The 26,294-nt window shown below is 39.8% G+C and overlaps 1 protein-coding gene across 14 annotated transcripts in view; it reads left to right on the top strand.

Annotated features, from left to right (window-relative positions):
- Nucleotides 1-26,294, top strand: part of LOC140639068 (transducin-like enhancer protein 4) — a 142,378-nt gene that overhangs the window by 60,460 nt on the left and 55,624 nt on the right. For 7 of the 14 annotated variants that reach the window (XM_072837543.1, XM_072837487.1, XM_072837517.1 and 4 more), the window contains 2 exons: nt 11,922-12,126; nt 13,380-13,396. In XM_072837543.1, the coding sequence (XP_072693644.1) occupies nt 11,922-12,126; nt 13,380-13,396 (222 nt within the window). The remainder of the gene's footprint in view (nt 1-11,921; nt 12,127-13,379; nt 13,397-26,294) is intronic. The other 7 variants (XM_072837499.1, XM_072837547.1, XM_072837528.1 and 4 more) reach the window with 1 other exon arrangement.

The raw sequence follows: 26,294 nt of genomic DNA, 5'->3' as shown, positions 1-26,294 counted from the left end.
AACCTTGGACTTGTTAACTGAGAAATAAAAACCTGTTATTTAGACCACTTTAATATGGGTATTCATAACTTGTCAAGGAACTATCTTAACTGGTGTATTGTAATACCATGACGACGCCATACTTACATCAAAATGAGAAACAACCTAAATTTTAGCCAAACAATAAAGGATCACTTAAGTGAACTCTCCTATACCTATATGATGGTATATACTACCCAGCCATTACAAGTGATAGTCAAAGCATTACTTATGGATATGGGAAAATGTTTGATAACACACTAAATAGGAAAAGGACTTTAAACTACAAGATAGCATGATGTTATTGGTGTTTTAAAATGCTTATATATGCATTGGAAAAAAATGCTAGGGGGACTAATCATTACAGGAGTTGTTATTTGTCTGGTAGGGTTTTGTGGGACTCTTTCTTTATATTCTGCTTGTCTTCATTAACATGACTCTTCTAAAGATGTTAAAACTTCTGTGAACCTAAAACTGCTCTATAAAAATAAGGTATTTAGCAGAATTGTATGTATAGCCCCATTCCTCCTCTGCTCCATCCGAGTAAATAGTACAATCATCTACCCAGTTACTAGGGGCCTGAATGTTAACAAGGTATCCTGGATTCCTTCATTATTCTCATGGTCTTCTTCCATAACCATGCCTTTTCAGAGCCACCTCAACTTATCTTAACTCCTTACACTCTTTGCCACAACTCTGAGTCATCATTAGTTTTTGACTGGGGACCCTGTGTTACCTCCCAGCTGGTCTCTCTCCTTTCTTTGTGGCCACTCTCACAGTTTCACATAAACATTCTGCACTTTAAACATTTTAAAATTATTTAATACTCTAGGTCACAATATTGGTTAGTCTTTATTTAGACCAATTTAGTAAGTACTCATATATATCCATTCATATACATTAGAGGGACATGCAAATCAATGGGTGGTGGGGCGGGGAGGGGGGAGATAGCCATTAGTAAGTATTACTGAGGGGGAGAAGTTGGTTATTCTTCCGGAAGAAATGAAATTGGTTCTACCTATCTTATCATTTGCGGAAGTCGATCCAAAAAGTGTATTAAAGACAGAACTAAAACTTTCAGAGAAAAACAAAACAAGAAGAATCTTTATCTTAGGGTAGAAAAGTATTTCTCAATGGGTGACAGGAAGCTCAAACCATAAGAAAAAAATTGATAATATTACCAAGTTAAAATTAAAAACATCTGTTCATTAAAAATATCCTAAAGAAAATGGAAAGACAAGCCCCATAAATGAGAAAAGATACTGGCAACAAATAATAGCCAGCAAATGATTACAATCCAGTTTATGCCCATCAAAGACCAAGTAAAAATTTAGTTTAATTTGAAAGACAAAAACCAAACCAAAAAAACTCACTCCCCAGAGCCTAAAGCTCTCCTTATTCTTACGTGAAAGTCTATAAAGTTCTTTCTGTTCATAATCTGATCCCCATATTTACGTTCTACCCTACTACTCTCTTGCTCACTGGGCTCCCACCAGATTTTCTTTAACTTCCTTGGTCACTTCAGGGCCTGCTCCTCATTCCTTTCTCTCCGCTCTCTGCAAGGTGCTGACAACCCTCAACCTTCAGGTCTTAGTTTAAAACTCACTTCCCCAGAAGGGCTGTCAGTCTTTCTTGATTCTTATGAAGGTTTGCTTATCTCTTAGAGTTATACCACCCTAGTTAAGTAAGGTTCCCATGGGACAGTGAGCACCATCACTGGACTGGATGGTGGGGGCTTGTGCTTCATTCTTGATGCTGGTAAAATCTGACTCTAACCTTGGGCCTCACATGTGGGAGTGTTAGCCTAGAAGATTCTGAACCCCATTCCTGGAGGCTGAGGGGGGATGGGTTCCCACTCAACCAAGCAATTCTCCAATACCAGCTGGGTGTCTTATTACTCAGCTAAATTCTGATACTGTCTCCATGGAGATAACATCCTGCCTCAGCCCTTCCAGACACCTTCCTACCACCGCTACCACACCACCCTCCACTTCAGAAGCCAGTTGCAAGTCCAAGTTGTCACCTGTGCTTCCGACAGTTCCTTCTTGGGTTCCATTAATTTGCTTACAGCAGCTCACAGAACTCAGAGAAACATTTTGCTTACTAGATTAGCCGTGTATTGTAAAAGGATATAGTTCAGAAACCAGAAGATAGAAGAGATCCATAAGACAAAGAATTGGGCAAGGGTGTGGAGTTTCCTGCCCTCTCCTAGTACACATTCTCTCCAGCTCTTCCCATGTGTTCCGTCAGTGAGGGAGCTTACACAATCCCGTCCTTTGAGTTTTTATGGAGGCTTTTTGGCATGATTGATTAAATCATTGGCCACTGATGATGATGGGACTCTGTCTCTAGCCCCCTCTTCTCCCCTGAGATCAGAGAGTGGGCTGAAAGTTCTAACCCTTTAATTACATAGTTGGTTCTCCTAGTAACCAGCTCCCCTAAAGTCACCTCATTAGCATAAGAAAAGATACCTTTGCTGCTCTTATTGCTTAGGACATCTCATGGGTTCTCTGTGCTAGAAGTAATGGACAAAGACCAAATGTATAATTCTTATAAATCACAATATCACAACTAGCTCAGTGTTTTTTGAATTGTGAGTCAGACTCATATGAGTGTGCAGTAAAATCAATTCAGTGAGCTATAATCAACATTTTTTATTAAGTAGAAGAGAATAGAAAATAACTACAGTAAGCTACACATACTATTTGGTAGTGTTAAAATTTTGTTTCATTTATGTGTGTATTCTCTGTAGATACACACATGTACAGCACATATGAGTTTTGCTCAAAATGTTGGACGGAGCTCATCTTAGTATCATCTGAAATTCATTCTACTTTTGATGGTCAGTTGCAGGATTACTGAAGAACCTAAAGTCAATGGCCTTTTAAACGCAGCTTGATTTAAGTACTCTGAAATAACTGAAGAAAACTTTTCTGAGCAAGATCCCCTAGCTTGGTGACCTTAACTAAAACAAAAGCATCGATTTTGGTAAGATTTGTTAAAAATCTCTAAAAATTTTTTTTTAAAACGTAAACAAGTTTCCAGGAAATTATATTTCTGTTTTTCCTGGTAAACTTTGGACCAATTCAGAAAAATTTCTCCGATGGGAAAGTTAACTATGTAATAATCAGATTTGGGGCATTTTCCCTCACCTTTTCTTGCCATTATCACTTTGTGAGTTAAACTGTAAGTTAAGACAGTTGAATCCTTGACACAGGAGTCACTGGATTGAGTCACTAGATTGCTTCTTTTGCTTGTTATGTATCTTCCCCTTAAAGAACAGCTTAGGGATGTTGAGGGGCACAGAGATCTGTGTTGTTAGTATGAAAAACGTCCTTGCAGTGATCTTTTTCTTTGGGTTCTTCTACATGCAGTTCTTGCTACTGGAGGAAATCTCATTCTTGTTTTAAGTCATTGGAATGTGTTACAGATAAACCTAGGTTGAAAGTTTGTTCTTGTGTTCTTTTAATTCTTGACTTCTTTCCATATATTCACTTGCTTTTGCTAGAGGTGTTTGTTAAAAGCAAGAACTCCTAGGGCACCTGGGTGGCTCAGTCAGTTAAGCATCCGACTTCTGCTCGGATCAGTCTCAGGGTCCTGAGGTGGAGCCTGGCATCTGGTTCCCAACTCATCCAGGAATCTGCTTCTCCTTCTGCCCCTCCTCCACTCCTGTACACATGTGGCTCTCTCAAATAAATAAATCTTAAAAAAAAAAAAAAAAAAGGCAAGACCTCCCAGTCTTCTGACCAGAAAGCAGGGCATATCTATTTTCTCCACCCCAACAACTACAGAGAAGTGGAAAGAATAGTGACATAAACACTGTACTCATCACCTAGACTCACCAGTTAACATTTTGTCTTCTGTGTGTGTGCTGAAATCTTTGAGAGCAAGAGGCCATCATGATGACGGCGTACCTCATGATACATCAGCATGCATCTTCTATGAACCAGGGTATTTTCTTATATAAGGATGATACAGTTAACACATATCCAGTGTATTGTTTGCACTCCCACTCCAGTTCACAAAATGTCTATGATAGCACTTTTTCTTTCTAGCAGTTTTCCCCCAATTGATAACTCATATTCACAGATATCTTTGTGCCTATGTCTCTGCAGTCTTCTCTAGGGTAGAACAGTCCCCATACTATTACTTTATTTATGACTTTGGTGTTTGAGAAGAATCTAGACCAGTCTTGTGGCTTGTCTCACTACTTGGATTTTTCTGATTGTTTCCTCCTGTTTAGATTCAGGTTAAATATTTTGAGTAAGAATAGTACTGAGGTGCTATTGTGTATACAGTTGTATCCCATTGTTGGTGAAGCATAGTAATCTGTGGGGTGATGCTTTGACAATGAATCACTTGATCCCCAACAACTTTTTACCCATGGGTTTTAGCCTCTGTTGATGCTATTAATACATTTGGAGCGGTGAAGTGGTACATTTTGCATTCTTTTCCCTTTTAAATTAATACTCTGTAAAGAAGAACTCTCCCTGCACACCCACGTATGTATATGTGTGTGTGTGTGTGTGTGTGTGTGTTTATATGGACGGACTTCTGGATACCTTTTTCCATTGATAGCAGTCACTATTCATTGTTTATTATTTACCATGCACTGTGGTAAGAGTTTTATAAGTACAATCTCATAGATTTCTCCCAACACCCTTGGGATAGATTTTAAAACTATTCCCACTTTTTATTTGAAGAAACTGAGCCCCAGAAATGTTAAGTGACTGGCTCTTACTTACATAGATGGTAATAATTCCAGCTTGGTGGCTCTGATAGCCTCTTCATTATTGTGCATCACTGAGTGCCATTCAGTATCTCCTTTCTCAGACTCAGTCCAGCCCCCCCACAGACAGGGTCTTTACTGAAGGACATCTTCACAGTTCAGAGATTATAGATACCAGCCCAGTCCTGGGCTGTCTGCTGGGGTTATTACCCCATTTCAGAGTCTGTTGTCTCCTCTTTCCTGGGTCCTCAGTCAAGGTCACTGGGTCCCCCATTACTTCTCTCAGCATGGTATCTTCTGGTTGGCTGTAGTCACAGATGCTCCATACACCCATGTTGGCCAGTGGGTGCAAGAATGTTGTGAATTTGGGAGTCATTCCCTATTCCCTGACCTCAGAATGCCCCACAGCCCCACCTATTTTCTTGGGGTACCATGGACCCCACTCCTGGAAACTCTTTCTTAAAATGTGTTATAATCTAATACAGTTATTATTCTTTATGATGCTTAAATTGTCTCAAGTTCTGCCAGTCATGACCCTTTCTAGTTGGGTCGGTGTCCTGCTTGTGATTCCCTGTTAGTTTATTTATTTATTTATTTATTTTATTTATTTACTTTAAAGATTTTATTTATTTATTCGTGAGAGAGAGAGAGAGAGGCAGAGACACAGGCAGAGGGAGAAGCAGGCTCCATGTAGGGAGCCCGACTTGGGACTCCATCCCAATTCTTCAGGATCATGCCCTGGGCCAGAGGCGGCACTAAACCTCTGAGCCACCCGGGCTGCCGTATTTTTTTTTTTTTTTTTAAGATTTTATTTATTTATTCATGAGAGACACACACAGAGAGAGAGACACACACGCAGAGACACAGGCAGAGGGAGAAGCAGACTCCATGCAGGGAGCACGATGTGGGACTGGATCCCGGGTCTCCAGGATCAGGCCCTGGGCTGAAGGCGGGGCTAAACCGCTAAGCCACCAGGGCTGCCCCTCCCCATTAGTTTAGATAGCTTTCTTACTCCCTGGCACAAGAGCTAGCAGGCTCACCATGCACCCTTTTTTTTTTTTTTTTTAAAGAAACCATGATATGACACTAAGTGTGCTTATTGCTACTGGGATTATCCTTGTTCTGAGAAAGATTATGCTTTTTTTTTTTTTTTTCCTTTTTAGGAATTTTTTGTGGTTGATAGCATAGTAGAAATGAGAATAGTGGTCAAGAAAATCTCTGCCTGGGGGGGAGGGGAAAAAAAAAGAAAAAAAAAAAAAGAAAATCTCTGCCTGGTTTCCTGGTGGAATTGTCCAGAATTGCTAGGGATATGTATTTACTGAAGCACTGTACTTACTCTGTTCCTGCTGATCATTGGCCTCTCAAGTCTTGTTGATCAAGCAGAGTTGGGGACATTTGATTAAAAACAATTCCTCTTTGGGGCACCCAGGTGACTGAGTTAGTTGTGTCTGCTTGGGCTCCGCTTGTCCTCTTGGGGTCCTGGGGTTGAGCCCCAGTCAGAATCAGGCTCCCTCCCTCTCCCTGTGCCCCCCTCCTCACTCCTGCTTTTTCTCTCTCAAATAATTAAATAAAATCATTAAAAAAAAAATTCCTCTTTTTGCAGAAGGACAACATTTCAAGACATTTCCTGTGAACTTGATTTGCTTGTGGGTCCTTTTCTACACTTCGTTCCAAAATAGAAACTGCAGGGAAATAATTCTTTGTTACAGAAACTCCAGTAGAAGGCTATTAACAGAATTGAGGCTATATCTACCACCTCATTGCTGTATATTTTCAGAAGTAATTACTGGCTATTTTTCAAAATTAAATTAATTATCTTAATGGAATGCTTACTTGTCTAAGTTTAAAGTTCATTCCATTTTAATGTTTATTCTCTTGAATGGCCCATCAGGGGAACCACCAAAAAAAATGATTTTTATTTTGTATTGTGGTTAGAGATAAGAGAGTGTTTTGGGTTTTCTTTTCTTTCTTTTTTTCCCCACCTTTTTAAATAAGCAATCAAAGATAGTAATAGCCTAGGGAGCTCAGTGAGAAGAGTTTTTCCAATATATGTATCTTTCTCAATAGGTTTTTTCTTAGTTATGGTTACAGAGTGTATTTTATTTTAATGTCTAATTGGTACTATGGTCTGTGCCCTTTTTTATTTTTGGCTTTTTTTTTTCTTATAAAGTCATTTTTAACTTGTTTGTAATTAGATGGTGATTTGTCTTAAATTATTTCAGTAACAAGTCAGTGTTGAGTTATGTACTCTTAACATATATATCTTTTCCTTCTGTCTTTAAGAAACAAGAAGTTTTACATTTCTTGGCATGACTGTAATAAAGTAGTAAACTTTGCAGGTTAATTGCTCTGTAATTAACGTGGATGGGGTGGAAACCAGAGAGAGGAAGATGCCATGGGGCATCTTCAGCTTGTGTTGCAGGGCAGTCCATTAGGGTATGCTACTCTCAGCTTCTGGAATAAAATCTGGTGAAACTGGAGTCTTCTCCCTGGGAATCTGCTTTTTGAGTTTTCCTCTGTTAATGAGAAGACGTGACAGAGATTCTTCTTTGTATTGAATTGTTGAATGTCATTTGAAATTTGATAGAAGCCATTTTATTTTTAATTGAGGAAAGGGTGGAGTTCAGTTGATGGTGACTCACTGCTTTTATTTGAAGATTAAGATGGCATCTTCCACGTTTGTATTATTGACTAATCAGGAGTCATTATCAGTGTGCATCTGCCACTTACTTCTAGGATCGTTTCTAAGTGTGAACTTATAAAGAAACTTAAAAATGACCACCTAATAATGAAAGTGGTGTATTTCATAGATGTAAACATTTTAAAATGTACTAAATCATTCCTGTATGTCTCACATTTTTGTCATATATCTTTTGGTGACAATTAATTGCGTTTTTATTTTATAATCTTATATTTTAAACACTTGATAAAGACTACCCTTTCTACCAGATGCTCTCTACTTAGTATGCTTTTTTTGTTTGATATTTTCTATGTATAGTCTGACTCATGAAATGGGTTCACGGAAGCCCTTTTTCATTCTTTTTTCTCCTAAGTTCAAGGCATGTTCCACTCACCAACTTGACTGTTATTTGGGTGTCGCCATTCTTTAGATCCGTGAAAGGGCCTTTTCAATTTTGGTATAATAACATGTGAAAAATTAAAGCTTCAGGGTGGCATCCTAGAACAGAAAAATGGCATTAGTGGAAAAACTAAAGAAATCTGAATAAAGTCTGTAGTTTGATAAATAATGCACTAGCTTAGTATTTAGTTTTGGTAATTTCTGTGGTTATGTAAGATACTAACTTTAATGGAAGCCAGGTAAAGGGTATATAGGAACTCTGCTCCTGTATTTCTTTCTCTCTGACATACATGCAGACATAGGCAGTGGAAATTAATTTATCAGAATCTTTAAATGTATGATCATATGATCAAATAGTGGTGAGTTAGGTGCCAGGAGTGCCAGTGAAAGACCAAGGGAGTCCTGTGCAATCGTAGAAGTGTGGGATGTGTGAGAGGCCTTTGCAGAACAGGTGGAACATGAGGTGAGCTGGGATGGATGACTACAACTTAGGTAAAGGTGAGGTTATAAGAGATAAGAGATGACATGAATTGAGGGGAACAACATGCCAGTGGTGATGCAGGATGAATTCAAGTGATCTAATGGAGGCTTACTCTAATCAACGTATGTATGTTAAAGGGTCTGATAGGTATGGTGGTGGTAGAAATATAAGGAATTATTTGGGAACTGATAGACTCTGGTGATTCAGGATGTGGGAGCACAGAAGAAAGACAAATTGATGGTGGCCGATTAACTTGGGCCAGCAGAAGTTACCTAGGGCATTTGTATGAAACATTTTTGTTGTCACATAATAATAATGCTGGACTGCCAAGTAGAACTGTCTGGCAAGAAGTTAGACCAGGGCCACCAGAGCATTTGAGGGGAGCAGAAGGTTGAGGACTGTTCCTCTTTAGTGAGCAGGAGAAGAAAACACCAAGAAGGAAAGCTAATAGCAGAGCATTCAGACAAGTAAGAGAGGCCTCTTTGAAGCAGGCAGAGTGAAGTCTCAGCAAGGAGAGTGTACTGTCTGTGGCTGTGTGTATGTCAGAGAGGAAGAAAACTGTAAAGTCTTGAAATAATTGCAGTGTGGTCACCAGTTTCAGGAGAAGGGGCTCAGAATCTAGATTTTTTTTTTTAAAGATTTTACTTATTTATTCACAAGAGACAGAGGCAGTGACACAGGCAGAGAGAGAAGCAGGATCCATCCATGCAGGGAGCCCGATGTGGGACTTGATCCCGGGACTCCAGGGTCATGCCCTGGGCCAAAGGCAGGCTCCAAACTGCTGAGCCACCCAGGGATCCCCAGAATCCAGATTTAGAGAGTTAAAGAAAGAGGGAATGTGTGTGTGTGTGTGTGTGTGTGTGTGTGTGTGTGTATACAGAAGGGGCTTCCTAAGAAGTGGAGAGAGCAGATTTGCACTAGTTTTTAGAGAAGTTTGGCTGTGCAAAGTCAAGGACACACACACACACACACACACACAGGCCAGTAGCTGAAGAGGGCAAAAGAAGGTTATTTTAATTAAATTTAACAAACATTTATCAAATGCCAATTATGTACAGGGCACTGTGTTGGGGGCAGTGGAGGACGCACAAAGTGATTAAAATACAGTGTTTTTTCCCTCCTGAAAAAGTGCTACGTTCTTTTGGCGTTCACTAGACAATTCATCGTAAACAAAATCCTAGGGATGCTGGTATCCAGCTGGCTGGCAGAAGGACAGAATCAGTGGCAGAACAGTTGAAGGTGAGGAAGAGCACTGCAGAATCAACAGCACTGAAAGAAAGAGGGAATGGAAAGCTGACACAGCCTGTGTAGGTGGGGCAGGGTCTCGGCCTCAGAAAGATGGCCAGAGAGGAGAATGGGAGAAGCTAGTAGTGCCAGAGCTACTTGGAGGTGGAATAGTGAGGCTCTCCAGAAGTCTCTACTGTGAATGGCATATGCAACAGACTCAGGTTTTTTTTTTTTTTTTTTCCTGCCTTTGAAATGTTCCTGGTTGCATAGAGAAATGAAGATGAGAGTGCTTATTTTTTTGTCCTGAGAAAGAAAAATGGAAGTGAAACACCTGGATCACCGAAGGAAATGCTTCTGGCTGAGGCTTTTTTTTTTTAATGTCTAATAAAATAAATGCACATACTTTGGGATTGCCCAGGTATTCTGAGTCTCAGTGCTTGCAGGTAGCTCAGGTTTGCGTCAGATGTAGTCTCACAGAGCTTAGAGTCTGGGAAGGATGATAAAAGAAGACACATTTGCAGGCTCTTAATGAATGCTTTCCAATTGAACTTTGATCTGAGGTACAAAGTGGATATGTGCCTGACCCATAGACATCAAGTATTAGGAGATTTAGAAGAGAAAGGGAATTCAAACAGTTTCTGGTGATTCCAGTTGAAAAGGTTCTGAAATAAATTTGCCATGTATTTACCTAAAGGCCTTGTTTTCTTCCTAGACATTTTTTTTTTTTTTTGCGCATTTAGGAAATAGGATGGTGTGCTCATACTTCCTGGTCACCACTAAGTAACAGTACAGAAAGAATTATGAGCATGACTTTGGCTCCTCAGGTGGAGCAATACACTGTCTTGAAGCCTGCAGTTAGTGCTTCACAGGACTATAGGGTGGGCACGGGCTGGTACAATATCTGGATCACTGCTCCAATTTGTCCATTTTATTGATGTAAACTTGCTTTAAAGGTGTTAGTACTTTATTGACTATATTTTAAGTGCATGTAGCCAGAAAATAGTTGTAGGTCAATTGGAGAAAAGAGCTAATTAATGCTATACTTTGACTTTTATAGTCAGACACAGGAAGGACGTATAGAGTGAAAAGAGGAAGGAAATAAAAGTCATTTGGGGAGAAGAAAAAAATACTTTTTTCTTTGAAATATTTTCTTGAAAAGAAAAAAAAAAAGCCTTTCAGGATCCTTTTTCTCAGTGGAAGGGAGCAGCATACGCAGTCCTACCTGGAAAGAGTCTAGAAAACTGTTTGGCTGTCATACGGTAGACCTGACAAGTGACTGACTTGGAAGCATTAATTAAAATGTAATCACTGCAAAAGTTAGTCTGAGAATTCCTCAGCACTTGTTCCCCTAGAACAGGGTTAGGCAGAGTCTCCGGCAGAAGGGGGTTCCGGTGGGTGAGGGTATTAAACTTCCTGTCATCTTGTTGCCTCCCCCTCCCACCTCCCCACTCCTAGGAGGCCGAGGAGGCTGCAGGGCCTGCCCAGAGCCTTTCCTGTAGCCAAGCGTGATGCGGCCTCTGCTGAGGTCAAGCACTCCCATTCCAGCCTCTCAAGGGCTTTCTCCATGTGTTGCCAGTGTGCTGGTAAAAATGACTTTAAACTCTTGTCAGCACAGTTACTGGTGCATGCATCACAGTCCCACTCAGATAAACCTGTCACAACAGCGAGGCGGCCGCTGGAGAAGAGTGCAAGGGCAGGCCTCTAGCTTTCCATTCGAGCATCACTAAACGTGCACAGAGTGCCCAATTATTTCAGCATTATTGAGCAAGCCTACAGGAGGACCCCAGCCTTGCTACATTAGATTTTCTTTAGTAATTTGCTCAAGTACCGCTGAGGACACTTAAAGGGCTTAAAACGGTGGCTGCAACCGGTTTCCTTTTCTGGGTTGTTAATTCAGGTTTTCTCTTTCAAATTAACTCCCGCCGCATGCTGTGCAGCGGTTCTGGGAGAACTGTTTAACACTAATTTTCTCAATTTTCAGCTTTTTTTTTTGTTCAACATAACTACTTTAACAGTTAGTCACGTATATGTTTTGATTAGAAATGTAGGATAGCGAGGCCGTATGTTTTGGAGAACAAAATACAGACATTTTGTTGGAGAAAGCTGAGTTTCAGCTATTAAAAGTTACTTAGCTAACTTTACTATGTAAAAATTAAAGTTCCTTACAATATGGTGCAAAACCCCCAAATCTAAGTAAAAAAAGAGTATGTCTCCCCTCTACATCTCCCTCCCTCCCCTTCTAAAAAAATCTATATAGAAGGATAAATCTTGTCCTTTGTGGGTGCTGAGTTTTCCTTGATCATTTGCACCTCTTTTCTTTTTGGTGGCTGGGGGATGGGGCACGGATACAGGGAACAAGTTCAATATCTTTGTCTAATTCCTCACAGCAGCAACAACTCCAGGCCCAGCATTTATCACATGGACATGGTCTGCCAGTTCCTCTGACCCCACACCCTTCGGGGCTTCAGCCCCCTGCCATTCCACCCATCGGGAGCAGCGCTGGCCTTCTGGCCCTGTCCAGTGCCCTGGGAGGCCAGTCCCACCTTCCAATTAAAGATGAGAAGAAGCACCATGACAATGATCACCAAAGAGGTGAGTGATTCTTTCAAGATGTCAATCCGCTGTTACCTACCTGCCAAGGAGGGTAGGTTCTGGATAACCATTGTTTATTCTGTCTCTGGATTTAATTTAACCAGTGAGTACACAAAGGATTTCCTCTGGAAGGTAAATGAATTATTGGAAGCGTTTTTTCCCCCCAAATGATCCTCTAGTGGTTGGCAACAGTGAATGCAGTCCCCAAAGGCAAGGGGTCTGGTTTCCTAGTTATTGCCTTTGATCCCCAAGACTAAATCTGTAATACAATCCCACAGTGCTCTGTGTTTGAAATAGCAAGTGGCATTAGTGGCTGATTTTGACCTATTCTGTTTTGGGGAAGGACTCACTGATAAAGACTCACTTGATAACTTGACAGAGTCAGTTATTAGTTATAAATCAGATCAGCCTATATGGTGCAATAAAAATCTCTCAGGTAAGAAAACAATTTTAGTAGTCTTAGTAATTGAGAGTGCAGCCCAAATTAATGAAATCTGTTGGCTTTAACTACCTCTCTCGCACAGGCTGTCTAGAAGCATGAAATTAACTCATTTCTTCCTATAAGAACGACACAATTGTTTATGCAAGTAATTGATTTGAAGGACAGTTGTGCTCCCTCCAGATTGGTTTCCTCCCTCCATTTAAAGTATATGATGAGTTCAGAGTTATTTTGATGTGACCGTATGTTTATATGGTGCTTACTAATAATTTGTATTAGCCAGTGGCAGAAAAGCAAATGAAGAAGTCTCTCCCCACATTCTTTTGTGGGAATTTAGTTAGCACATGGGTGGTTCATTGGTTAGAAGGGTGTGGTTATAATTAAAACCTCATATCTCCTCTTGTTTCAGTGTCATTACCATGAATAATAACCTTGTGTAAATGATTTTATCACACAAACATGAATTTCCCATCTCTGAGGTTGGAAACTGTAGTATTTCCCATCCAGTTACAGTAATGCTATGACGCAGAGCTGAAACATGACTGTGAACACTTTTATAAGTGGACAAGTTGATAAGGAGTATAAATAATCTGAATTTCCAGCTTTGGTTTCTGAAATTGTGTCAAAGGTAGATTGGCACCTTGTGGATCTGGTTGAGTAGTATTAATAATTAACTTTACTGCAAAGATGACATCTGTGCCATTTATTATTTAGCAGAGATCAAGTTTGATAAATACATGATTTTATGTAAACTAACTGGTACTTTTCTTTTTCCTTCTTCCCACCACCTGTATTGCTGCTGTTTTGCCTATAGACAGAGACTCCATCAAGGTAGGACTCACATTCACAGATGAAGGAATTGAATGGCTTAACCGTCTCTAAATGATTTGAATAAATCTAGTGACAGATTCTTTGAGATTTACAGAATGATTTGGTGGGTTTTACCAAATGGTTAACTGTATTTTTGACTACTTTCAGTTAAGTGGTTGAGATTTTTGAAAATAGTGGTCTCATTTTTCTGTCACAATTGGAGTTTTAGACCAAGATGGAACTCCAGAAGATCTGGCTCACATTGCGTATTTTATGTCTTGCTATGTGAGGAAGAATAACTACCCTTCCCTCCCCCTCCAGTTAGCCTATGGCTGTAAGATAAAAATGAAAAGTAGATAAATTGATTTATAAGAAATACACATTAATCTCGTCTTAGAAAACAGTTCCATCCTACAAAACTCCCTAAGATAATGTATAAAAGCATTCCTCTCTGCCAGAAGGAAATTTATTTATTTATTTAATACCATCTTGTTTTCCAGGAGAGCAAGTTATTCTTAGGTTTTGCATGTCTTTTATCTGCCTCTGTATCACTTTATAGACAAGTTGTAGGGAAAGAGGAAAAGTATTTAGGGCCTAATGATTTGGATGTGATTGTGTGATACCAGAATGGGATGTGCTAAGGATGCCTGAATTTATAGAGTAAGCAAACAAGAAAAACAGCCTACCATGGCAGGAAATGAGGAAAGTATGAAAACTGCTTGATCACTTTTGAGCCAGGCACAATGTAAAATGCCACTGTGCTATGCATAATTGCCTATCTATATGTGCTGTATTTTGTAAAGATTAGGACAAGGCAGTTCTCAAGCATTGGCCAGTGCACAGATGCTGTCGATTCCTTTCCTTGTGTTTAGCAACAATTGTCTTGGAACTTAGGCAGTTACATTTCTTGTAGTTTTTAATGAAGTTTTGTGTATGAAGTGTATGAATACTAAAATCTTTCCCTGGAACCATCTGTGCTATCACTTTGAAAGCCTCTTTACTCCTTGCCCTTTTTTCCAAAACCCTTACATAATGGAAAATAAAAATTAAGTGTATCTATTTTACCCTTCAAGAGTCTTTGTAGTTTGAAAGGGCATCTGTACACCCGTAGAAATGTCAACATTTACAATTGGAACTGCACACACTGAATTATTTAATTATGCTTTTACAGTTGTGTATTTTGTTGTGTAATGTGCATATCAATACCCAGATTTTTAAAAAAGCAATTTTGAGCTAAGTGTTCCACACAGGTGTGCTTAGGAAGTAGTAAGTAAATGCACTGACCAGGATTAACTGATAGCAGCCCTTGGAAAAGCCTGTCTAGTTATTCTGGAGCCAATAATATAAACATTCCCTGCCTTCTTATGATAAATACATACCTTTAGGCAGGCCAGTGAACTAAACAAAAGCCTCCCCTCTCCTGCCCCACTCTCAGAAGACTGAAAATATTTATACTCCAGTGCACACTTTTGTGTCAATTACATTTTATATTCCCTTATGCCAGAGCAGGGTGTATTTTGAAATCATCTATAATCATTCAGGATGAGTCTGGGAGTAAGTGTCTATATAGCTAGAAGCCAGGGGGAAAACAAAAAAGAAATAGAGGTGGGTGATTTAGCCTTGATTTATTATGGAATGGTAGCTATAAATAGATGTTTCTGTTGGGTATAGTTCTCAAGATTTGAGGTTGTGTCAGGTTTGGGGCTGTGCTGCGGCTTTGCAAGGTGAAACAAGTTTGCTAATTTTCGTAAATGTGTTCTGTGATGCTCAGAGAAGCAGTTAGTTGCTTGTTCCATTGATCGTCCTCATCCTCCCTTAAGTGGCTCCTGGTTAAGAGGGGCTTTTTATGATTGTCTGCTGTGTGACTTGAGATGGTTTTTATCAGCCGGAGCATGCCAGTTGCCTGCAGCTGGAGTCAGGCTTGTATGAAATAATTTATTCATGCAGGATAATGCTCCTTAACATTTAACAGGTAATGAACGTGACATAAATTTCCTTCTTGCTTTTAATTTTTCCCTTTCCTCTTCTAATGTGCAAACAGGCAGCTCTGGTACTCTAAATAATAAGTAATTTTTGGCCATCTGTCAAAAGGAAATTTCAATACAAATTTAAATTAATGGTGCCTGAAATTTTTTATAGCTCCTCTAAAAGCCTCTAATGTGCAGAAAATTCTGAATCTGCTGGTAGTAATTAGTGTTGCATGTAATGAGGATGTGGGCTATGTTATACAGCCCCAGTGTAACATTTTGATATGGTAGCAAAATTTTGATTTATACAAGGTTGTGGATGGGTTTAATTGTGAGAGACACTTTAAAATGTTTTCTTGACGTTACAGATTATTAAACAGGGCAGATTTCAGAATAGCTCATAAAATGTAATTTAAGCATACTGTAAAGATTCAGGTAATTAAGGTGCCTTTACCTTTTTAGGTGTCAAGTAAAATGAGAGGAATTCACTTGTTAAAGCCCTGGGCCTTTTTCTTCCTTTTCTTTTCTCTTCTTGGAAGTTCTGTGGCCACTAAACCCACATGCTATTGGCTTTATTGATCTTGTTTTCTATAGCTCCAGTAGCCAAGTTTATTCCTAAGCCTTTTATTTACAGACCTGTATCTGAAGTTTTTCAACAAGGGGTAGAGAATATAAATGTGGACCTAAGAGAAAGCACTCTGGGAGCCCAAGAATCAATTTATTTGGGGATGAGAAACCAGAATGGTGTGTATTTTAGGCGGTTGAGGTAAACATCCAGGGGACCTGCTTGTCATTTGGCTATCTGGTAACTCCACTAAAACTAAGCCCCAGAAACGTGGACCATGATCCACTCTTATCCTTAGTGGTAGGTTGGAAGACCCAAATTTAGCTGTCTCAAGAGGTTCCTTGAAATGAGGCTCTTACCCCTCTCTCCTGACTGGGGGCCTTCTCACCATCTACTGGTACATCTAGTACCATTTCTCTCATCCCTTGAAACAACATAAGCGAAATTAAGGAAACATTTTCTGGGGTAGTAGAACCTTCCAGTGCTGAAGTAGGTTGGCTGGTTCCAAAGTGGGGACAGAGCAGTCATTTCCACATGCTACCAGGAGCTGCCTCATTGTGGTCATACCAGTTCATGAAGAGAAGTCATGAGATTCCTCACATCACTGGTCATTCTCATTGGAGTGGCTGATGTGAGGATTATGATTTAGAACTGTGAAGGCCAAATTACCCAAAACTTCCCCTGGAATTTGAGGTTGAGAAATTATGACTTCCAAAGGTCTATACAATTCTAATATCTTCTAACAAATAATGGATACCCAAATAAAGACCAGCTTCAAAAGAAATAGCAAAATTCACCATCACTATTGATAAGCTCCATGGCCCCTTCCAAATTGATATTATTATGCAAACTTTATTACTTCGTTCGTCCTTTTAATGTATAATAGATATCCTGTTTGTTTTTTGTTTTTTGGGTTTTTTTTGATCCCAAATGCAATAACCCCCTTGAGTCAGCCATGGGAAGGATTTGCCTATTTTATTTGTAAAATAAGTACGTTTTTCATACATAGTGGTAGCACTTTTACTTTATTATTTCATTGGATCGTCTTCCCCAAAATGCTGTGTTCATCATCAGAGTATGATCATTTTTAGTGACTCATACACTGTCAGATTAATCTCCAGAAACAGTGTACCATCTAAAAAATGCCGTTTTTGTTTCCACACCAGTGGAAAGTACAATACTTTATAATTTTTGTAATTTTTGCTAGTGTAAGTATGGATGGTGCACTTTATTTTTCTAAACTTACATTTAGTTACTTTTCAAGCTAAATGCTTTTCTATGAGTGTATATACTGCGTCATCCACCCTTCCCTGTCGTATATGAATTCTTTGTTTTTGTTTAAGGGTTTTCATAATGATCTGTTCATTAGTCACATCTAAGGCAATGCCTGTTCATTCTGCCTCAGCTGTATTTTGGTGTTTATTCTGTGCAGGTGACTAAAACATCATACGTTGCTTTTCTTCTCGTCTCCAATTATTTTCTGTTGCCAAAGAGGTTTATCAATGGAGAATTAGACTAAGGCTGTTTTTAGTAAAAACTGAAGTGTGTGATTCAGGCCAAGAAAGCACTTTTACCTCATTAGTTGGGTGTTAAGGTGAAAGTGGGTTTTTAGCTTGAATTAACAGAATGATTACTTCTGTTTGCCACTTCACTTTGTACATCAAGACTTGATGGTTAAAAAAAATTTTTTTTTTAAATTAAAAAATATTAAAAGAAAAAAAAAAAGACTTGATGGTTAAGGTTCAGTTCCGGTATCTTGTGTGACTGGTGGGGTTGGTTTTTGTTTGTTTTTTCTGTCTCAAAGGAGTATCAGTCCAAAAAGAATGTGCCTTTTATATGTTTAACCCTTTGGTGTGTCTTGTGTGGAAGAAAGTGGAGAAGAAGCCACTTGAGAAAGAAAGGCTAGTACAAGAGGGGATAACCAAATGGTTCAGGCAGTTGTGTTTTTAAGCACCTCCCCCCACCCCACCCCCATGCACCTGCTTAAGATACGAATGTTTGTAATTTTACCTTTTGGGAGAAAGCTTGGTGGGATTAATTTTCATTACATAGAGTTTTAGAAGGACATGTTATAGAAAGAAAAGGGCATAAAGTAATAGACTAGATTTTTAATCTATAAAACATTAAAGAGAAGGGTATAAACAAAAAATAAAAAATAAAGAAAAACTCCCCTACCAAACTAAACTGTATCAGGGCTTGCATTATGTCCTATTTTTTCCCTCAGTCATCAGTAACCTGAGAAAAGCTATCTTATTAAGGACTGTAACTTGGACACTGCATCTTATCCATTCTGACCTAGGGGAAAAATAAGGTGGGCTCCTGCTCACGCCCCATTTGCTGCATGTGTAACTCATAGTTGAGATTTCAGCTGCAAAGGTGGGTGGCATATGCTTAGCCTACCTTTAGCCTTCCTTCAGACTCGAGGAAAGGATTAGAGGTGTTAAGGCCCTGTCCACATCACAGAGCTTTTTGTGTGACTTAGTCTTATCCTTTGTTAATAAAAATTTAAAACCTACTTAGAAGTAGAAGTCATAGTGCAAAGATCATTCCTATACTTAGCATTGAGGTGTAAGAGCTATCGATTTTTAGCCACATTTTATTTTATTTTAATATTTATTCGTGAGAGACACACAGAGAGAGGCAGAGACATAGAGGGAAAAGCAGGTTCCCTGCAGGGAGCCTGATGGGGCACTGGTCCCAGGATCCCAGCATCATGACCTGAGCCAAAGGCAGACAGACGCTCAACCACTGAGCCACCCAGGTTCCCTTTAGCCACATTTTAATCTATTCCTTTATTTCTTTGCTAAAGTATTTTAAAGCAGACTCCAGATAGCATGCATTTTGCCTTTATGTACTTGAGGATGTAAAATGAATACATCTCTTTAAATAAGAGACTTTTTTTTTTTTTTGGTGACTATAATGCCTTTAATCACTCAATAAAAGTAATTACTTGATAGCTTCTTAAGTATCCAGCCTATAAGCAAACGTCTTTGATGATTTCCAGTAATTGGTTTGCTTGAAATGGAGGCCCAAATAGGATCCATTTCATTTTGTTATAATATCTCTCAAGTCTCTTTTAATCTGAGTGTTCTCTTTCGTTTTTAAAAATTTTCCTATGCCACTGCCATTTGTTGAAGAGCCTGGGCTGTCCTTCTGTAGACTGGCCCATATTCTAGATGTCTCTTTATGCTTCCTTGTGGTGACAAAAATACTTTCTGCTGAATCATACGAGGAAAAGTCTTTTCTTACACTGGGAAGATGGATAGAATGACCCCTTGGTTTGCACGTAGTGTTGGTGATGAACAGTTTTTTTTTTTTTAAAGATTTTATTTATTTATTCATAGAGACAGAGAGAGAGAGGCAGAGACACAGGCAGAGGGAGAAGCAGGCTCCATGCAGAGAGCCCGACGTGGGACTCGATCGAGGGTCTCCAGGATCATGCCCTGGGCTGCAGGCGGTGCTAAACCGCTGCGCCACCGGGGCTGCCCAGTGATGAACAGTTTAATGAAATTTATTAATAAGGGAGTAAAATATCTAGAAATGATGCTGATCATTGACAAATAGAATTCTCTTAGTATCTTTTAACCTTCAAACACAGACTATGATGTCTTTGAAATCGAACTTCACTTTCCAAACATAAATATTGCTTAAGACAGACCTTTAAAAATAGATTTTTAAGGGAACCCTGGGTGGCGCAGCGGTTTAGCGCCTGCCTTTGGCCCAGGGCGCGATCCTGGAGACCCGGGGATCGAATCCCACGTCGGGCTCCCAGTGTATGGACCCTGCTTCTCCCTCTGCCTATGTCTCTGCCTCTCTCTCTCTCTCTGTGTGACTATCATAAATAAATAAAAAAATTTTAAAAAAATAGATTTTTAAGTAGGATTTTTAAAATATGTTAAGTACATCTGTTTCCTTGGGTGGTGTCTTAAATATGCCCTTTGCCCCAACAGAGTAAAATTTTCTCCCACTAAACTTTTAGCTCCTTGAAGACAAGAATCTTAATCTTCTTTGTGGAACCATTAGGTAGACAAATCAAAGATTAGTTAAGAAGGGAATTGTAATTGAATTAGGAAAATCCAGACGCTGCTAGGAATCCTCCCTCCCTCTAGTAAGAAGAGCTTTGTGTCAACGGCAAGTCACTTTAACTTCCCTGGATCGCAAGGGTATATAATGCTAGGTATTTTTTCAAGGATTTGGAATTAGATGTTTTCCTATGTAATTCACTTCCATCCTATAAGTGCATTTTACAATAAGAATCTTCTACCACAGGGTATGTTTCATCAGTAAAGTTGGCCATACTATTAGCTAAATAAACACACTGGTAATTGTATTTCATTTGGGGGGTTCAGGGGGAAAGGGATAGTTTAATGTTTTAAAGTATGCCCTCAAGCATTCAGTGTTTAACTCTTTTTCAGTTTTCCAAAATAAGATGGTAATTTGAAATTAAATGTTTCAGCATCATTGTTGCTTTTATTTTTGTTGTTGTTCTTTGTAGGATTTGTTTCTAATGTGTATTTTACTATTCAGAGTACCTGATCAAAGGACAACTAGGAACTTTTGTTCTATGTGTTTATGATGCAGTAATTCGTTCAGTATTAATTGATACCTGCCTCTAGGCATGTAAGCTGTGCGAAATGTAACAGGTGCCCTAATTCCAGAAAATATGTTGTAATTATTTGTTTTTTCGAACAGATGAATAAATATCTTTAGGGCATAGCTGGTCCTCAGGTGGCAAGCATGAATGGATTAATGATGTGACTAGGGCAGACGTGCTTGTTTGCTGTGCCCTCCTCCACCACTGATCACCCAGGCAGAACAAATAGTAATTAACAGGGGTGGGTTGGTGGTGGGGTTGGCCTTCCCAATTGATTTTTGGCAAGGGTGCTTTCTTTTCCTCCATGAACCAGTCCTCTGAGTTATTAGACAAACATTTTCCTTCTGATGTTTAATGTATCTACTTTTCTTAATTAGGATGCATTTCATCTCTTGAAAACTATTGCACAGTAAAGTTAATATCTAACATTTTAAAATTTTTTAGAAGGGCCCAGGATTTATCAAAACGTTTTATTTATTTTAAAGATTTTATTTATTTATTCATGAGAGACCCACAAAGAGGTAGAGACATAGGCAGAGGGAGAAGCAGACTCCCTGTGGGGGCCCGATTCAGGATTTGGTCCCAGTTCTGGGATCAAGACCTGAGCCAAAGGCAGACACTCAACCACTGAGTCACTCAGGTGCCTCTATCAAAACATTTTAACTGGCACTTTAATTTCAAAGGCATTTGTTTCTCAAAATGTAGATAATTCTTTCAAAAGAACTATTCCAAAGAATTGTTCACCATCTTTTTTGTATTCTTCCAGTAACACTTACCTATAACTTCCTCTGGCAAAATTAGAAGATCATCCAGGGTAGCTGCATACTCCTACTTCTCACTTTCTTGAATCATTTCTGCTGGTAATCATTTCATTTACCTGCATCCAACTTATATATATCTTGTTCTATGGTGGTTTGAAGTAATTCATGTATCTTTTAGGTTATAGGCTCCCTATGCTGGGGGTGGGGGAGGCATCACTAATAAGGGTTGTCTTTCTTTTCTTTTCTTTTCTTTTTTTAAGATTTTATTTATTTATTGAGAGACACAGAGAGAGAGGCGCAGAGACACAGGCAGAGGGAGAAGCAGGCTCCATGCAGGGAGCCTGACTTGGGACTCGATCCTGGATCTCCAGGATCACACCCCAGGCTGCAGTCGGTGTTAAACCACTGCACCACCACCGGGGCTGCCCAAGGGTTGTCTTTCAAATGTAAAGAGGAATCTTGTCTAATTATTACCATGGCAGCTACCTTGGGACAGGGTTGAACACACTTTGGGTCTCACGAAAGAGTACTAGAAAGGAATTGTGCTGAGGGTTGAGTAGTACTTCTGCAAGAATTTTAGATTCTTTTAAATAAGCTTACCATTAATTGAAAGTAACAAAATCCTGTTTCAAGATCAAATGCTGCTTGGATCTGTCAAAGCAAAACTTTAAATCTTAGAGTTGAATACTTAGTTGATTTACTTTGAATCTAAAAATTGAACCAAAGTACTATTACCTTAACTTTATCAGATTCATTACTCTGAACCAATTCAATTATTTCTGCATGTAGTAAATTACAGTACTTTAAAAAACATTTCAAGCTTCCCTTACTAGTATTGTAATTTAGATTCCTATTTATTTGTGGTAGTTATAGTTGGTGGTTAAGCACCTTCCCTCCCCCCACCCCTGGGATCTCTGATGCCTGTAGTTGAGCTTCAACCCAGCAGAAAACAGGCATACACTTACATGGAACCCACTCCCACATAATCTCCCTTTCTTCCCTCGCTGTTGAATATTCCATCCCTCCTCAACGTCTAAATGTTCGAGAAAAGCTTATGCTTTCCTATCCTTCGCACTCCCCTCCGCCCTGGTCCTGATTTGCAGTGGGGTGGAAGTTAAAATGTCTTAAGTATTATTGTTGTAAGTGAGCTTTCTGTGATGTATCGTGATAGGGTGAGCAAGAGGAATTCTTTTTCATGGAAATGAACTCATTATTTAATTGTATCACATCCTAAGGATTCTTGAATCTGTCTTTCAAAATTGGTACTTTTCAAGTTGCTGAGTATTCAGAATCTAGGGGAAGAAGAGAAAGGGAGAGGGGAGGTAAACAGGTTAGTGATGCCACCCAATGAGAGAGGCCAGTAGGCAATATAACACCACCTCATTTTCATTTATTATGGTCATTTTAATTCTAGAAATTTTTGAGTATTCTCTTCATTTATCTTTCTTTAAACTTGTGTTTTCTTGAGCGACATTTGGCCTTTTGAACAACAAAATAAAATTGGAAATGCTAATGTTTTGAGCCAACTAAAGGCGGAAAATAAAAATGTCACCATGGTAACAAAGCTGCTTTCTAGATGGTTTCCTAAGATATGCCTGAACTAGAAGCAGATGTCTGATTTGAGAATCTTGCCTCCTTCAATGTAAACAAATAACTTCTGGGCAGGTGTTGGAAATAATATGGAAATCCTATTAAGGGGCCCTGGGTTCCTGTCAGTCAGGAAGCCCATGCCACAAAAGGGCTGGTTGTCACATAAAGGAGCAGAGTAAATTCTCATTAGGCTTGAGCTTTTCCCAGGAAATGATTGTCTCGGTGTGTTCTTTCTCCTGTGAATCTGAATGTAAGCTGTTGCTTCTATTGATCTATTCACTGGCTTTATTTTTCTCCTCTTCATTCCAGATCCTCCCTCGCCCAGCCAGCCTGTATTCTCCCCCTCACCCACCCCTTCCCTTTAGATTAACACTTGATCTGTGCTACTGCTCTGAGAGTTGTGACATTTGTGATTTTAACCTCCCACCCTGGGTTAGGGGGGGAGGGGGGAAGGGGAAAGTCAGGGGAAGGGGGAAGTCAGTCTTCATCCCTGGGCCTGTTGGACAAAGAACCAGGCTGATTAGGCCGAGGCCAGGGACTGTTGGGAGCCAGCACAGTGAGAGACAGCCAGCCCTGAATACTGGTTCTGTGTATATTTCCTTGGAGTTATATTTGTGTTAATTAAACAGAGACCAGAAGCATGAAGAGACAGCGTTTTGTGAACTTTTTAAAACCTACCTAGTTGCCTTGGTGTAGTCAGCCTCTAAAACTGCATGAATATAGTAGCCGCTGGCCATGTAAAACATTTTAAATTTGAATTTGTTAAGATGAAATAAAAATTTAAAAACTAGTTTCTCCGTTGCACTAGCCACACTTCATGTGCTGAGTGGCCTAGTATGGCACCATAGCTGCGCTACCAGTGCAGGTAAGGAGCATTCCCATCATCACAGGAAGTTCTGTTAGATAGGAAGAGACTTTGACCTGATAAGGCTTGCTGGTTCTGCTGTTCCTTCTGGTTAAAACTGACTGTGATATTCAAAAGCAAGGTTCCTCTCCATGCATAGAAAATACGGGGCATGTGTATGTTTTGGTTTTGTAGTAGCTTCTGTACTGCTCACAAATTGTTGACGTGGTCAGCTGCACTAATACAGTGATCTTTAAATGGTTGTAGGTCTTTTTTTTCCCTAGTGGAACTGGTGGAGGAGCTTAACATGGATCTTCCTAAAATGGACGGACCCCCAGGAGATGCATTTTAATGTCTCTAGATAGAAAGTTGAGGCAGTTTGGTGGTGGTGGTGGGAGGGTTTGAAGGCCGTGCATAATGATGCCTCTTTATAATACTCGGAAGGTTAAATGTGGATCAGCACAAAACAAGGCTTCAGAAAAGCCACACTATTATTATGCAGCATTTCTCGGACTATAGTCCCCGAGACGCACTTCATAAAGCCAATAAAGCTCGCACTGGTGGTCTCCCGTTGCCCTAGCAACGGACCATGGGGCACAGTGTATGTGAAATGCATGAACATCTGTGAATTAATCTTTTTTAGTTTGTTCTTTTCTTGGCACTGATTGGGCCACTCGGGCTTGTGCCTGTGACACTGTGTGTGGAGGGGTAATCTGGAGCAGTCCCCAGGGTCTTGCCCTAAAGTGGATGGTGGAATGGCAAGTGAAGGGAGATTTATCCTGGTAGTGCATTCGGCAGTGGAGGGATTTGGCCTGACAGCACTCTCGGTGGGATGTTATTAGCTTACTTTCTGGTGCATGGGGAAATGAATAAAAAATTTTCTAGTAAATCTGGGCATTATTGGGCTTATCGGGCTGCCCTGAAAAAATAATCTTTGGAGAAAATTAAAATAATCACTTGTGTTTATACCACAGTGATCAGGACTTGAAAGGTCTCCGAGTTATCCCATACCCTGCCCCAGCCCAAGGCTCAGGCCCAGGTTTGGCCTGGGGATTATAACCAAACCATATTTGGGCTAGTCAGAGGGAGGTTCCTGAATTGGGTCCTTAGGCTGGAAGGAATCTGTTTTCCTAATAAAATCTGACAGTAACCTAGTCTGTCCTTACTTAGGAAATTTTAAACTAAGCTGCTGACATTTTTGCTCTTGGGAAAATCGAGTGACCTCTAATAGAAAAATAAAAAAAAGAGGCATCCAGGAATACTTTGGTTAGATAAGTCACTCCACAACTGCTGACGGAATTGTCTTCAGTCCCTCCCGTGTTCAAGCTGACGCCCTCCCTCCAGACCATGGGAGCACCATGCCGCAGACTCTGCTCACTTCCTCCTGTCACTGCCAGATGCTCACTTGGGAAGTGTTTTGCTCACCCTTGTCATTTTCAATTCCCTTCTCCTCTTCCTTTTTTCTTCTTCTCCCCTTTTTTGGTCTCCCTCCATTCTTCCTTATGGGTCGACCCTCTTTCCTCCATGGGGAGGAATGCAAGAATATTACACATGAGATGTCCCATGTTGGATGTAGTCTGTGTGTATATAGTACATAGGGTGAGGAATTGCTTTAATAAGTGTATTAAGACCCGAGTCCGTGGAACATGCTAGCCCATATATGATTTGCTTGGTTGTCTTTAATATTGAGGGTTATTGAAGTAGGAAGGACAGTCAATGTGTATGTTTTCCTTTGGATATTAACAAGGCATAGCTCAACCCCTGAGGCTGAGCAGTTTTCCTGATTTTCTTTAGACAGCTAATGCCAGGTTATTATTTTGATGGTCCCTGACTTTGAAACCTGTTGGTGTTGATACAGGAGTTTGAGAATTGAGCAATGCACCCTAAATAAAATATCCAAAGTTGGTAGGTATTGATTTAGCAGCTGGAGGACAAATATGCCAGAACTGGGTCTTTGGGGGTGCATGGTAAACATTAGACATCACCCTTTCCCTCAAATTGTTTTCATATTAAAGTATGAAACAGATCTGCTGCCTACTCATGACATAGTAGAATAACATATATTAATGAATGGTTCCTCTTCATTTCTCTGAGCTTCCAGGTCGTCCTAAATTCTTTTAAAATGTGCATAGAAAACTAGTTTCTGATGATTGGAGGGCAGCTTTTTGGAGGCAGTCTTCCCAGGAAGCTGCCAGGGCTGATGTGCAAACCTGGAACCTTCAGCAAACACTGACAGCCGTGCCAGTGGCTACATTCTGCAGACACCCAGCCTTGATGGTGCTGTGTGTCTTTTTACTCGTATTCAGGTAGTGTTTGGTAGGCATCAGCAAACCAACTGGACTAGGCTAAAATGTCCTATCATTGCACTTGTGGGTGTTCGAACCCCCTCAACTTGCTTTTCAGGTGGTTTCTCTGTAGAGAAAAATGTTCTTTGTTGCTTCTGCCAGTAAATAGCCCCGTTTCAGTTCAGACAAAATTGTCTTCTTTCAAGGATCTTTTCTTCTTTTTTTCAGGAATATTTTTTAAAGTTACCAACTTTCTTGTTGATACTGGAAGCTAGCCTCAGAAAATAAGAGTTACAGGGGTTATTAAAGACTT

The sequence above is a fragment of the Canis lupus genome, chromosome 1 (assembly GCF_048164855.1).
Source record: "Canis lupus baileyi chromosome 1, mCanLup2.hap1, whole genome shotgun sequence".
Lineage (NCBI taxonomy): Eukaryota > Metazoa > Chordata > Mammalia > Carnivora > Canidae > Canis > Canis lupus.
Note: the sequence above shows the minus strand (reverse complement) of the source record. Positions and strands in the feature narration are given on the sequence as shown.